The sequence below is a fragment of the Anguilla rostrata genome, chromosome 11 (assembly GCF_018555375.3).
Source record: "Anguilla rostrata isolate EN2019 chromosome 11, ASM1855537v3, whole genome shotgun sequence".
NCBI lineage: Eukaryota > Metazoa > Chordata > Actinopteri > Anguilliformes > Anguillidae > Anguilla > Anguilla rostrata.
In genome coordinates, this window is record NC_057943.1 from 13,258,330 (window position 1) to 13,274,232 (window position 15,903).

At 40.6% G+C, this 15,903-nt stretch overlaps 2 protein-coding genes across 2 annotated transcripts; both read left to right on the plus strand.

Moving 5' to 3' along the window:
- The first annotated feature begins 3,609 nt into the window (after positions 1-3,609).
- Positions 3,610-7,607, plus strand: LOC135233972 (fibromodulin-like). Its single transcript, XM_064298000.1, has 3 exons — positions 3,610-3,678; positions 4,532-5,440; positions 6,782-7,607. The coding sequence occupies exons 2-3, from the start codon at positions 4,543-4,545 to the stop codon at positions 6,931-6,933; spliced, it is 1,050 nt and encodes a 349-aa protein (XP_064154070.1). The 5' UTR covers positions 3,610-3,678; positions 4,532-4,542; the 3' UTR covers positions 6,934-7,607.
- Positions 7,608-12,672: 5,065 nt separating this feature from the next.
- bhlhe23 (basic helix-loop-helix family, member e23) lies at positions 12,673-15,141 on the plus strand. Its single transcript, XM_064298001.1, has one exon. It carries the CDS (start codon positions 13,645-13,647, stop codon positions 14,326-14,328), a length of 684 nt encoding a protein of 227 aa, XP_064154071.1. The 5' UTR covers positions 12,673-13,644; the 3' UTR covers positions 14,329-15,141.
- The last annotated feature ends 762 nt before the right edge of the window (positions 15,142-15,903 follow it).

The window sequence follows — 15,903 nt, forward strand, 5'->3', positions numbered from 1 at the left end:
TATCTGTACCGGTGTGTCCGTACTATATTTGTCTGTCCCCCTATTTTGAAAGGCCAGTGTAACTGTGGGATTGACCCTGCTTCAGGGTCTTAATAATTTTGGTGTGCACTAGTGTGCATATCCTTTGAAAAGGGTGCATACACTTACATTTTTTTTATTTTATTACAAATCTATAAAACAGCAGCCAAATTTCTGTTACTACACAAGAGGACTATAATGCTGCCAGAATTAGACTGCAGGAACCCGGCTGACCAGAGGGGTCATTGTTGCGCACAGAGGCAGGTAATACCCTACTGACTGTAACCTGCCCTCCCTGGGTGATGTAATGGGAAATTATACACCACTCTGTGGGATCCCTAGGCTTGAATTAACACATGTTCTTAGTCTGCCTGACTGAGCAGTTCCAGTTCTGCGTGAAAATGTAAATAAAGAAAAGTGACATTTTCAGTCGGGGTTTCCGGCATAAGGCTATGGCTGGATGTTTACTTGCGATTCAAAGATGGAAGGCACACTCCCCACTGCTTTAGTTGGGGTGCAAATGTAAACCCGAAGTGAAGGTTGAAGGCTTCCATCGGAGAATCGCTGTGTGATCTTAAAACAATAAACACGCAGTCAACATGGCTGTTGTGATGTTCTGGCACTGTGTCAACAAACTGGTCTGCTGCGTGATGAACAGCCTACAGGGCCCTTCGAGCTCAACACAGGCTGCCATGACAGCAGACAGAAGACATGTTCCGTGAGGTATTTCCTGGTGTGTGTGTGTGTGTATGTGTGTGAGTGTGGTGAAAGGGGGCCATTGGTGGTTGGGTGGTTGCATGTGTGAGGGGGTTATGCATGTATGTACACTTGTTTGTGGAGGGGTGCAGGGGTATAAGTATATACATCTGTGTGTGGGGGAGGGGGGCAGTGGTGCGTATGTGGGGTGGGGTGTTTGTGTGTTTACATGTGTATATGTGTGTGTAGCAGGGGTGTGTGTGCGTGTGGGGGAAGTGAGGGGGAGGGGCTTACACGTGTATGTATGGGGGGGTCGTATGGGTGCTGGAGCAGGCAATCAGTCTTAGGCAGTGACCGGAACCTTCTTTAGTTTAGGAGGCTGATAAACAGTTTAATAACGTCTCTCCTGTTCCTCAGTGTGAATTTATATGTTTGTGTTTCACATTTGCCTATAACTCAGAAGCTCCCTCCACATGTGTCCTCATTTCCTTGTCCTATAGGCGGAGCCCATGGGAAATGTTGTCTCTCGGTGGAAAAACCAACAGGCCCTCTCCATCATGAGAAAGCACAGTCAACGGTTTTATATGAGAATGCAATACGGTCGACTAAGAATGCAACCTAAGAAGCCTGTTTTCATTTGTAGCTCAAACGTGACGTTCCATAAGCAGGCAAAGTGTGCAGAAAGTCAGAAAGGCCTGAATGTTCTGGGCTGAAGCGCACAGTTGTGGGACGTGTGTCTGTTAGTCACAGAATAAATTTCACTTTGTGTACCGTATGACACCACAATGATTTTCCTTATCCTGGTAACATGAGCTTATGTGTTGCTGTTGTCTTTCTTAAATGTGAGCTCCAGCCTCTAAATATGGTCTGACTGTGGCCACAGCAGTATAATCCTGCTGTCATGCCAACACAGCCAGGATTTTTTTTCTTTTTGACATTGCGGCTTCAGTGGCTAAATTTTGTTTATAGCTTGTACCCTTCGTTGTAACAGAATGTCTTCTATAAGCCTGCTGACTCAACCCGTGGCCCCTGCTGTGCCCCTGGTGGGTCCAGGACCCCAAACAAGGCCGCTGTGCAGGCTTAGAGAGTCCTGGGCTGGCCCCAGTCTGAGTCCTGGCTACTGGCCCCAGGTAGCCCATTAAAAAAAAGACTAAATAAATAAATAAATAAATATGTACAATGTATGCTCACGATTAGGCCCACTTCCTGCTTTTTGTCTTAATAGAGACACCCCGTGAGAGGCTGGTCTCCATTAGGAGATCAAAGGTGTCTGCGTGCATGTGTCTGTGTGTGTGTGTGTGTGTCTGTGTGTCTGTGTGTGTGCGTGTGTGTGTGTGTGTGTGTGCGTGCGTGCATGTGTGTGTGTGTGTGTGTGTGTGTGTGTGCGTGCGTGTCTGTGTGTGTGTGTGTGTGCGTTCGTGCGTGTGTGTGTGCGTGCATGCGTGCGTGTGTGTGTGTGTGGGGCGTGCGTGCGTGGTGTGTGTGTGTGTGTGTGTGTGTGTGTGTGTGTTTGTGTTGGTGTGTGTGTGTGTGTGTGTGTGTGTGCGTGCGTGCATGTGTGTGTGTGTGTGTGTGTGTGTGTGTGCGTGCGTGCTTGTGTGCGTGCGTGCGTGTGTGTGTGTGTGTGTGTGTGTGTTCAGGGGGTGGGTGGTCTCTGGTGCAACACTAAAATGCAGCCATAGCTCTCAGAAGACTTGGGAAGGTAGGGATCATTGGTGAATGTGAGTTTAAATGCCCCCAAAGGGCTTTCACACGGTTGTACATTTACCCCCCTAATCTTTCTGTACTCACTTAAGCATATGAATGGAGGTTGATTTTAAATTTCCTTTTTTGTCCTTTCAAAAAATATTATAAAAGCCTTGTGACTCTGATTTTGAGTTTCCGTTTTTCCCTAAACAAGTGACCAATCCATTGACTATCCTCCATAAGAAATGACTTCAGTTCTGTACTCATTCAAGCTGACAGTGCCAATAGCACACATTTACAAAAATCTCTTATTCAGTATAACGTGGTGTGTTTTGTAAGTGATTCGGTTGGACGTTTTTTTGTACAGTTCACATGGATTAAAAGCCGAGCTGGTTTTTATTTCTGTTGAGACGCTTGAGATCTGTCAAGTCTAGTGCCCCTCTGCTTTGCAGTGGATTTGTGAATTTTTATGAATGGGTCCCATATCGCATGGAGTATAATAAAGTCAGGTTACAGTGCCACAAAAAAGCATTTGCCCCCTTCCTGATTTCTTCTATTATTTCGTATTTGTCACTAATTTTAAAATGTGTTTTGGGTTTACTGAGATTCCCTTTGTCAAATATTACATTTTGTCAAAAGATCTGAAATATTTCTGAATTGGGAAGGCGGCAAATATTTTTCGCAGTACTGTATCACACACATGCACACACATACACACACCAGTTTTAATAGGGCAGGAGGATTTATGGAAACTGTGAGTTAAAGAATTTGTAGTAATAAGCAGAAATGTGACGTGCTGTTAAAGTCATTCAACCAAGAGGGACAAGAATGGCATCATGTTGGGACGAGTTTCAGACTGCGTGAAAATCGTGTTTTTGTGTGTGACACCCTTCACCCTCCAAAGAGTGAAAGTGAAAAAGGGGGATGGGGGTGCTTGCCTCTTCCCCTTTAATGATAAGGTTTACTGTTGTCCTTTGATGAAAACAAGGTTGTTAAAAAGCAGATGTACGGCTGCACGCTCTTGCAGATGGAACTGATGACTGGATGGCTGGAGGTAAGAGCAGCCAAGCCTTCTAACACCAGTGAAAAATGGCCTTGCAGTAATTGGAAAGCAGCTGGCAGGGGGAGGAGTAGTTCTGGAGGGGGAGGGGAGGGGGGGGGGTTGGGTGTTGGGTATGGGGGTGAGGTGCGGGGGGTATTCACAAAATCTTTTAGAATGAGACCAAATAGGCCATAGACCAGGACAGAGGGACAGGAGCGACTGCTGCCTCCTATCAGGTTTGTGGAGCTGCTAATTTTCCTGTATTCTCTCAAATTAGTAGGAAATTTAAATATTGTTTTTTTTTTGTACAGTTTCAGAAATGATCAGGAGGCTAAAGCTTCGTTCTGCATATTTCCATAGAAAAAAGGATTAGACGGTTTTTACAATAATAATAATCATAGTACGAATCATTGCTTGTGGGATTTGAGGGAACGTTTCTTAGTGCTCCATTTGTTGTTTTATTTTTCACAGTATTTCTGTTTTTTGACATTGCACATGGATGAATTTCCACATAACTCTTTCATGATTAGAGAAAAAACTTCAGGTGTTAAAGGAATGCTGTTCTGTTATACATGCTTTCAAACATACTCACACAAATCTATACATGTACATAAGACAAATGTGTTTGTATGTTATGCTTCAAATTGCTTAATATATAAAAGCAGCAGTACATGTACTCATTTATATATATATATATATATATATATATATATATATACATATACATACATACATTTATGTAAATTAAGCATTACTAAATATGATTTATCAAGTATTGTTTTTTTTAAATGATGAAATGGCCTGACTGTACAGATTAGTGTGTATAATGTAGCCCTTCCAGTGTACCATTTAGAAAGGTAGTTTGCCCACTGCATAACATATCCTGGAATAGAAATATAAAATTGAGCTCTGTCATCTAAATCATCACTTAAAAAACAAAAGGGTTGATTGCTGAAACAAAAGAAAATGTGCAAAAAAATAAATATGTAACAAATGAAAGTTTGACATTTTGATTTTCTGAGTGGTGCACTAAATTCCCTGCTGTTCCTTGGTGTATTCTGATCGTTAAAGATGTCCTCTGATTCTCAGCATCTGTCACCATGAGGCTTCTTGTGCTCCTGCTGTTGGCTGGGGTCTGTGATTTTGGGCTGTGCCGAAGCCGGGACCCCTTCACCTGGCTGTCCCACCTGCACAGCCGGTACCGCGCCTATGGGGCTCCCCAGGCCGACACCAACGGGGGGGACTGCCCCCTGGAGTGCGACTGCCCCCCGAGCTACCCCGTGGCCATGTACTGCAACGGGCGTGGCCTCCAGCACATCCCGTACGTCCCGTCTCGCATGAAGTACGTCTACCTGCAGAACAACGAGATCAGCGGGATCCCGGACGACACCTTCGAAAACTCCACCGAGATCGTCTGGCTCATGCTGCAGCAGAACCAGCTCACCTCGGACCAGATCGGCCCCAACGCCTTCACCAAGCTGACCAGCCTGCAGCGGCTCTACCTGGACAACAACCTGCTCAACCAGGTGCCGCCCAACCTGCCCACCTCCATCCGCGTCCTGCGGCTCACCAGCAACAACATCACCGTCATAGAGGAGGGCACCTTCAGCGGCATGGATGACCTCACCATCCTGCAGCTCCACGACAACAGCATAGAGGAAGTGGGCGGGGCCTTGAAGTCACTTCCGTCTCTCACCCTCCTGGACATCAGCGGTAACAGGCTGCGCAAGGTTCCGGGCCTTCTCCCCGAGAGGCTGCACCAGCTCTATCTGGAGTCCAACAGCATCGATGTCGTCCCCGCCGACTTCCTGCGCAAGCTCTCCCAGCTGCAGTTCGTCCGCCTCGCCAACAACCAGCTGACAGACAAAGGCATCGCTTCCAACGCCTTCAACGTGAGCGGCCTGATCGAGCTGGACCTCTCCTACAACAAGCTGGAGAGAATCCCGCCCGTCAGCACCAAGCTCCAGAACCTCTACCTGCAGGCCAACCAGATCAAAGGTACGGCCTCCGGCGTACCTCCCTCCCTTGGCTACTCACTCTGAATTCCATTATCACATTATTTTTGACCCCGGACAGTCTTGTCCAAAGCGCTTTACTGTAATACTGCATTTCACACCATCATTAGTTTATAACGATGAGCATTCACTGAAGCAGTTCGGCTTAAAAAGTGTATAACGATAATGCATATTGTTATATTATCAATAATTATTTTTATCTATAATAATAATAATAATAATAATAATAATAATAATAATAATGTTAGAGTTATGATTTAGTGGCATTCAAAAGCATTTATGGCAGTGCTAATGTAAATGGGTAATAGCAGATGGGCCCCTTCTGGAATTTTCCATGTTTCTTCCAGGACTAGGACGAAATCTTTAAACGTATATCACGTGTGCCAAATTTAATGGCTGTACAAATGTTTGCTATAGCCAATCAAAATATTGAATTCTTTGTATTTTTACTTTTGATAATAGGGATTGCAATCCTTCGTAGCAGAGAAAATTATGTACCTTTAACTGCCTCCACTGGACACAGTTAAACAGATAAAACCCAACTGTAGCTGCGCACTGAGGGGTGTAAATCCCAGCTCACCCTCTGATGACCTGTGACTATTTCAACACCGCTCTGGAAAATAAGGATCAAGGTTCCTTATGCAGAACTCCAAACAGTGTTATGTAGTCTTATCGCTGCTTGAATGTTGTATCAGATATATATTTAAGTCACAAAGCTAATGTGTGGTCTGGATGCCATAAAAAATTCAATTTTATTTGCATAGCATTAATTATGTTTCTTTAGCATGGAAAAAATGACCATTGACATTATGTATTATTATTATTACAATTATTTTAAATATGACAATTTTTTCACTTTCTTTAATTCAATCAGTCCCAGCGACAGCCTTGAAAGCTGTAGCCTTTTTTTTGGTGGGGGAGGTGAGGGGTTGATTTATTTCTCAAAACAGCCATGACAGCAAACCAGTAGCCGCAGGCAGCTCAGGCGCCTGGTTTCTGGCTGAACAGAACCAGATGGAGCCGCTTTACACAATGTATGGCATTGTTTACAGTCATTGTGAGGCCAGCATAGGGAGAGTCTTTCAGCTTTACACGTTTAATGTCTGCACTTTATACTTGGCGTGTTCATGGTGCATCTTATAATCAGCACTTACATATTAATAATATGAATGTAATGGTTTAATATGTTAATTGCGTGTTGTTAATTATTTGTTGGCCTTAATAATAATAATAATTATTATTATTATTATTATTATTATTGTTGTTGTTGTTGTTGTTGTCATTATCATTAATATCATCATCATCATCTGCATTTATTCCACAGAATTCTCCCTGGGAAGCTTCTGCACAAAGATTGACGTCAGGAATTATTCAAATTTGAGAGTGCTGCGTCTTGACGGTAACGAAATCAATTCGGAAGACTTTCCACCAGAGGCCGCTCGTTGCCTACGTCTGGCTCGGTACATTGACGTTTAGTACCAGAGATTCACCAGCAGAGGGAAGCCTCTAGTCTCGCGCTTTGCTCACATTTTGTGCAATAGGCCATCTTATGGATCACGTTTTGGATATAGCGTAGTTTCTTTTTTCTATGCATTTTCTCAGTGAAGACTTTTAAATAGAACAGTAGGCCTAATAATCAAATTTTCCATTAGAAAAAAACATAAAATGTGGAGTTAATATATGCGTAATTAATAGGGTGTGTATTTAAGTCCTGGACTAATGAAATGGGCTATGCTGTGAGTATTTATTCTTAACAAATTCTTAATCAAATTATAGCGAGTCTATGCCAGTGTATCTTTTAACATTTTATTTTTCAAAAAAAAAAAAAAAAAATACCCAAGTGAATGAAAAAAGTGGGGGGAAAAATCCAGAGTACTTTAACCTTTCTGTAACACTCCATCACTGTTTAGATGTAATTTGCTGTATTGTGAACATAATCTCTGTCCTTTTGCATGATATTCAGTTTTTTTATTATAGTATGTAAATGACATTATAAGTCATTTACTCTGGGATTGTTCTATCTTGATGTTTCAATGCCATATTGGTGCTGCATGCTTATAGCATTTTTGAATAAGATTTGCTATCGACATACATAGTTTTCAATTGTACAAACAAAAATAAAAGCAAAAAAGGTTTAACTTTTCAAGCAATTACTGCAAGGATTTTCATATGTAGCCGAGCTGTTGGGACTCATACAATGTGTGCACACGCATGTGTGCAGCAGGATGATGTTTGTAATGCCACCCCCTTCCATTTTTCTTAAACATTCATTTACTAAATTTGCTCATTTTAATTAGGAGAAAATCAACCCAAAAATGATCATTGTCCCATTTGATAAAATTGGCCCTGTGAAACATTTTCAAAGCAGCAAAAACAGGAAGAGGACTGTGCATGGCCTGGAAGTGGTCATTGGGGGAGGTGGCATCAGATATGGATCAGACTGAAAGCTTGCAGATGACATATATATTCACTTATCTTTCTAGTTCCTGGTGTGCCTCATGTAGTGGGCTCAGTGAACACGATGAGCTGTATTTTTATTTTATTTTATTTTATTTTTTGTCATTTTGATTTTTAAATACTTTTTTTCAAAAAAGTTAAAACTTTCAATGTCATTACTGCATCAATACCTTTTTTCAGTTTGAGAAATGTAATACAAAGAAATAATGCTGCTTTAGAATTTAAAATGTAATGCAAATCAATGAAAGGCTTTATTAAATGTCAATATAAACATCGCTTAGTTTATAGGCAACGTGTACTTCTCACTCATAACATACAAATTAAGTAAACTGGTGCTTAAATTCTAAAATTATGTATAAAAATATATATCAGTGTTTCAATTAATTGTAGGCCTACTTTAGTAAATAAAATGGGTAGCCAAGATAAGGATATTTGCTATCTATTCTTAAAAGTCAAACAGAAGTGACTTAGTGTCTTAGCTCATTATAGGCTACTGAAGGTCGTTTTCAACGATCTTTTACATAAGTAAAGGAAAATGTAGCAACAGGCTGTAACGTAGCTGACTTTATGTAAACAAAACTAAATCACCAATATGCCTATTTTAAAGTAAGCAGTCGCTATGGAGAGGTAGAAAAATAATAGGGAATGAACTCTTCGAGCAGTTACCTGACTGATTACCAGCCCACCGGTAACGTTAGCACTCACATATTTTTGTTTAAGAAAACCTGCATACATGCTCGGGGGCAAGTATGCTTCTCAGTCTGTTGACAGTTATGCCAGCAATGGAAAACATTCTTTCGGGGGGCACTGAGGTTGCAGGCACACAGAGATAACGCTGCGCCAAGCGACTCAGTTTCGGGTACCGCATATTGTCTCGTCACCACACAAGTGGATCTTCGTCTGGCGGAATGCAGGAATCCGTTGTGAAAAGCTCCAATTCATCTCGACCTGCAGACCCTTCTGGCGACTGCATCTTCAGTCATCATCTTTTTTCGCTGTGGTCCCAGCCCGTCATCAGAGGTAGTCTTACTGCCAGCACCTGGATCAGCAACTTCATCGCTGTGATCATCGAGCGCATTGAACGTCTCTGTAAGTCTTTACTTTGCACCCTGCTTTACGATTGGATCGAGGAAACTGAGATGTTTATGCCTGGGGTGCTTATTTAGGGGAGTGCTTATCAGTAGTGCACAAAGCAGTGATGGCACATTTAAGTGTGGCATGCCTTCCACGGTCTGTCAGTTCTCATTACTTAGCTCTGGCGTTTTGGCCTCCATGAATTTGGTCACATTCCTGTCAGACAAGGTAGCAGAGATGGTCCACCGTTGCTCGTGCATGCGTTCTAACATGTCGCACGCGGAATTCCAGCGGGTCCGGCACCATTGGATTAGTTTGCCCTGCGGTAATTTTTCTGTCACTGTTTCTCGTGAATTAGTAGCTTCACTACTATGATGGAAGTGGCTTACTAATCTGCTGCAAGCTCCCACCGGACGACTCGCACTATCGGCCTTGAATTCGTCATTTATAGCGAGATGGAGGGTGTGGCACATAACATGAACAGACTCCCACTCCAACAAAGCATTTGCTGAAACCGTATCACTGGCATTGCCGTGAACACGTGCTATCACTTTGTTTCGCAGGCCCCATGCATCAGTGGTTGTTGTGAGATGGTCGGCTATATTTTGCGCAGTGTGTCGTTCTCCTATACATTTCCAGTCATCAATGTAATGACTAGTGGCTGTCGCTTGCTTTTATTTTCCTCTTTATCATTATAATCCAGGTCATATTGCTTTTATAACAAAGAAACAGGATCTTCACACATCAAAAAAATGCTCTTCCAGTCTCAGCATACCAATGATCCCCAAATAAGCATGTAGAGCATGTAGCATGTCTTTCCACTGCTTCCCAAAAACACGGCTACCCTCAAGGTTGGACATTTCCATAATTCATATTTTGAATCGAGCCAGTAATCAGGATCTCAAAGGCAGACATGATGTCACTGACGTGTTACCTGGCCTCACATGTGGGCCCTGGGACAATCCTGATTATATTGGCAACTGAAAAATGGTGGCACTGTCGTTGGGGTTGAGGACCATTCAACCTGGCTGCTCTAGGAAATGTATGCCCTTTTTGCTGAGTCCTAAAATTCACTCACATTATCAGATGTGAATTTCACATCCTCCTGTTCGGACCCCTCCTCCTCCAACTCATTATCTGAGTCTGTGTACTTAAAAATTAGCCTGAGCCCACGGAACACTGAGTCGTTTGCTCATATTGACTTGGCTGACAGCATGTGGATGATTTTATAAGGTACCCACACTGATGCAGAGGTATTCATTTTTCCCCTCCTCACTATGTACAGCTGTGAGGGGTAAGGAAATAGAATGTTCTCAAACAATATTGTAGTTTCTCGCACTATAGATGGTGAAAAGGCTGAGACCCACACTTTTGATACGCAACTCTATTTTGACCCTCCCCGACTACTGTATGTGTGAGGGGTACAGTGCGGGAAAGGAAAATGTTTTGGGATAACGTTGTGCAGTTTCTCATACTACAGAGGGTGAAAGAAGGTGGGTATGTCTTAGAAAAAGAAAGAAAGGTCAAGAGGGTTTTCAGAGTTTTATCAGAATTTTCGCAAGGGAACAATTGTGAGTGTGTATATATGGGTTAGTGTATGGGTGGGCACCTGTATGGCCTTTGGAGCTAGTGAGACCTGACTCAGTTCAGAAAATTGTTCCTGAAATGATCTACCTGGAGTAGATCTGTGATTCGGGGAGCAGTGGAAAGAGACAGGAAACCCCTTCACATGCTGGGGATCCTCCTGATGGCCGGTGTGTGTGCTAAGGTGTGAGAGCAAATAATGTGACAGGAAGTAAGATCACCTTTTTGTTTCATATTTACAAAGACCAATCAGTTTCAATTGATATTTCACTATTTTTAAAACTTTTCTTTCACCATGTTACTTGGATATTTTATAGTGAGGCTACACATACAAGTACCAACTTACAACGTTAATTTACTTTACTTAATTCTACTTACAGTAGTGTTTAGAATTAAAGGATGCTATGTCTGTATGTATATTTGTATGTACATATTTATGGATGTATGTGTGTGTGTGTGTGTGTGTTGGTAAAATGTGAAAACTATCTTTGAGATCCCTTAAAAACATGTCACTAACCAAAACATACTGTTCATTCAAATACAATTTTTAAAAATTTTCCTGAATATTGGTGAAAATATTGGTCTGTAATCTCCAGGAATTTTGCTAGTGCATAAAGGGTTTATGTTTTTCCAAAGAAAAAAAAATAGTATTTGAAATATCAATGCATGTTCATGTTCACTCTCAAGATATTTCCCCCAAAAAGTGATTCTGGAATGATCCATGCTGCTTTTGGTCTTTAAGTGATTGTTGATTCTTCAAAAAAGTCGGTACAATACAAAAAATATTAAATAGGCTAATGCTATTGGGCAAGAAGCAGGAACACCATGGACAGGTCGCTAATCTATCACATGGCACAGTACCCATTTATTGTAAACTTTAATTTAAAAAAGCTGGGAAGAATAATACAATGCAATGTTCAAAATTACCACGAGGTGTCAGTGATGACACTGCTGAATCACTGACGCAACTGTACATGAATTAGTTCATGTAATTCAACATCTATGGCTCTGTCTCTCTGTCACCGTTGCGTCTGTGCTTTCAGTTTTCTTTCTGTTTGTTTCATTATCTTTGATTTTGCTGACTGCAATGTCGGTGCTTTTAAGAAATTAAATATATCAAAGTATAAACAACTTTATATATGCTAGAGATTATTTCAATCTTCAAGATGGTGGTTGACAATGAACACGTTTGTTGATCATATGCCATATAATTCTAGATTTATTTATTTATCTTTCACAAATGTTCCATTTTATTTTTCCCATTCATGAGTAGTGTAATTACAAAGCAGAGAGAAACAATAGTTACTTGAGTCAATTGTGTCTTAAGTTAACACTTTATAGAAGAAAGACATGTAAACTCATATTTTCCCTGTTTGGTTTTATTGACAGTAGAATAAAGAACACATACATGCACACACACACACACACACACACACACACACATTAATATACTGATAAACTAGGCCCATGAATGATTTAACACTGTTAATATTGCAGTACCAATATTATTCTCTACTATGGATTTATTCCTTGTGATCCTTAATTATTGGCTAAGGCAGAGCAGCAATTGCTGAGCACTTGTGTTAATGCTGCTAATGTGGCAAACCATGCCTTGGGCTTTCCAGCACTAAGCCCTCTTTCTGGTGCGTATCCAGGTAATGTGATTAACTCCCCACAGCACGTCTACTTCATGGCTCTGTTCTCTCAAAGACGCCTTTCTTCTCTTGAAAAATTCATCAATGTAGTGTACTGTGGTGTAAAGTGTGTCGCACACTAGAATGTGTTTCCAGTGTAAATATAACTCCAAATTGTAGCTTTAATGAACTCTATAGGTGATCTATCACCTGTAATGATATCTTTCCTGTTGATTAAACCATGTGCATTATATTTGAAATTATAAAACCACTTTAAACATGCACTATATTTAACTATTGTTCCATTTTTAGACAATGGGTGGTCTAACAGCAGAACTATGATGGTCTTTTTTTTTTTTTTTTTTTTTTTTTTTTAACTGTATTTTAATTTTATACGGATTTACGAGCCCTATAAAAAATGTTTATTTCATTATTTTTTAGATCATCCTTATTGTAAATGCTCTCTGTATTAATTTCCAGATTAGATTGGGTATTTTCATAGGCTGGTGGTTATTCATTTGTTTCCGTTTTGCGACAGAATGTGTATGTGTACGCACGCGAAGGCTACTTTTCTTTCATTTCAAATTTAATTATATAGGGGAAAGTGTCATTCAACACAACACTTCTGGAATGTACAAAATAATACATGGCAAAAGTTCTAAAGGCAAACTGTGACTGTGAACAGTTACGTAGTTCTTTCTCAAAATTGGCAGTGAACTTCGGAGAAGTAATCCCTTGATAAACCAGTTGCATTGAACGGTATACAAAATCCTAGTGTTTCTTTTGTAACTTCATCCTTTCAGCAGAACTATCTTTCTGTTGTAAATACCATTCGAGGCGGGCAGCTACATTTTCAAACGTCGAAATAATGAGGGGGGGGGAACAAAAGTAACGGGAAAACTGCTTATTGATCAAATGAAAATAATTACAAGTAATACTATGATATAATGATACCATTTCGGTTGCTTTCTGTAGCAATTATAATGATATTTGTTGAAATTAGTACCATACTGGCTTTTAATCCTATTAATTAAAACGCCTCCCTGATTGGACGGATAGTTAATCCCAGTGGGCTACACTTTCCTACTAACGCGCAAGTGGGACGGAGAACGAGTCACAATCTGCCCAGGGCGAGGGCAAGACGCACTGCGAGGAACCGTCAAGAATACATTCGTTAACTTTCAACGAATTGTCTTCGGTACAAACGTATTGTACATAACATAGTCAAATACACCTTGAGATTAGTAAAACCTTGTATGAACATTTGTTTATGCAAGAAAATAAATAATTAGGAAAGGTTTTATTCACAGGCTGCAACTATTTTTGATAGCCTGTTAGACAGCAACAGAAGACTTCGATTAGACATAATACGCGTTGGAGAAGACTGAGGATACGTTTCAATCGACTCGAATTACTTTTTTAAAAAAACAAAAAAACAATGAACGTTGGGGAAGAGAATCTGTTGAAATCGATCAGCAATGATACTTTGCTGGATCTGACTCAGCGCTACGGGCAGTCAGCTTTCGGCTTTGGTGCTGGCCATGGTGCTGGAAGTCCCGGGCGCTATCCTCTTACACCGGCTGCTGATTTCCTCTCCGGTCAGACAGCGAAATCCACCGAGAGCGGCGGGGAACAGACCAGCGACGACGACGACGCTTTCGACCCTCTAGATCCCAGGAAGAGAAGTTCGGGTTTCGACGACGACAAACATTCGGGCTCACTGGCCAAGAAGCCTAAAGAGCAGAGGTCGCTGCGCTTAAGCATCAATGCACGGGAGCGTAGAAGAATGCATGACCTCAATGACGCATTAGACGGCCTGAGGTCTGTGATCCCTTACGCTCACAGTCCATCCGTGAGAAAACTATCCAAAATAGCGACTTTGTTGCTGGCGAAGAACTACATCTTAATGCAGGCGCAAGCTCTGGAGGAAATGAGAAGGCTGGTGGCTTATTTGAACCAGGGACAAACCATTACGTCGCCCATTCCGACGGCACTGGCTCCCTTTGGACAAGCAGCTGTGTATCCATTCACGGGTACTGCTCTAGCCACTTGCGCCGATAAATGCACTTCTTACTCCGGGACACCTTCAAGTCTCTTCAAACACTGCAATGACAAGCCTTGACTCGGCCTCCTCCCTCGCCTTTGCTCGCAACATCCACATGATGGTCTCTCTGCTTATTGAAATTATTCTGTTGGAAAATTTTAGTCGAATACGTAATCCTAAACTATGTGTTTAAAATCACTGCTACAATGTTTCATCCAGATTTATCAAAAGATGACCTTTCTTATTAAATGATTGAATATAGGTTTGGGAATGAGCATTCAAATCGCTGTTAACCTTAAAGTTGTGCTCCTTTTTTATCTGTCTTTCTCTCTTTTGAATAATTTGCTTCCAAACGTGTAGAAGGCATTACTGTTGTGATAGCCTTCGATGGGGCATGCTCAGCTGTCCAGCTCAAAAGATATGTCAGCGCCTTTTATGTATGTATTAGATGCCGAAAAAATAAGTTCCAGTGGTTTCCATTTAGTAAACAATATGTGAACTATGCAACATTCTGAGCAGATACAGGAAAGAGTTTACTGTACGAGGAATACATTACTGTCACTTATATCCTGCTACTGTGCCACTGCTAGAGGTGTGTCCGTCGGTATTTCTGATTCTGAATGACGACTCTCTTGACCAAGGTTCAACCTACGTGGAAAAATCTCTATATAGTGTAATATATATTTTTTGAAAAGATGTATTGAGGATGTTGACTTTGTTATTGCACAATTCACTTGATTGTATTGTACTGTGGAAAACTACTTGATAAAAGAATGGATATCAAGGTACCGGTTACAAAAAAAATACTGAAACAAACATGTGGTTGTGGTGAGACATTGAATTTCATATATTGTTTATATGTCTTTATAATTAAAACATATATATGCTTGATAGCTGGCTTGTTCATATTTCTTTAAAAAAAAGCTTATTTCCCTTTTTTTTTATAAACTACTAGTTCAAGCTAAATTTGATTAATTGTGCCAGTCTCCTGACCAGTCCATATTACCTTTTACTCCGAAAAGGGGTTTTTATAGCATCATGCAAGCGGAGTGAAATATGTATGGCCAAAAAATATATAGCATCAACAATAACAGCAACAACAACGATGATGATAATAATAATAATAATAATAATAATAATAATAATAATTATTATTATTATTATTATTATTATTATTATAACATATACAAATAAAAATAACACGTATCACACGCTGTTCCTAACTTTTTAAATTGCAATGGAGTAATTATTTCGAAATATAAGTTCGTACTTCTCATTAAGATTCACATAGCCTAATGATTTGTCAGTATCGAGGGATTACATGAGTTAAGAATTCTTTTGAGGTGATGTGGACATTTTAAAACATTTAACTTTACATTTATGAACATTTATGACTATACACAGAAACATTTTCAGTGTTACATCAACTCTTACAGAGTATATGCGGTCCCTACTGGACTCGTATTTACTCTCTTAGAGTTGAATTAATGCTGGACATTTTGCTGTGTGGGCTACTTTAATGTGGTTAAATTAAACAGAAGCTAAATACAGAGTAACGGAAAATAATAGATAAGTCAACGACAACTGATTGAGGGGAAGAGCCAATAGTCATTTCACCCACGACAATATTCATGAAATTGAGCGAATTTTGAC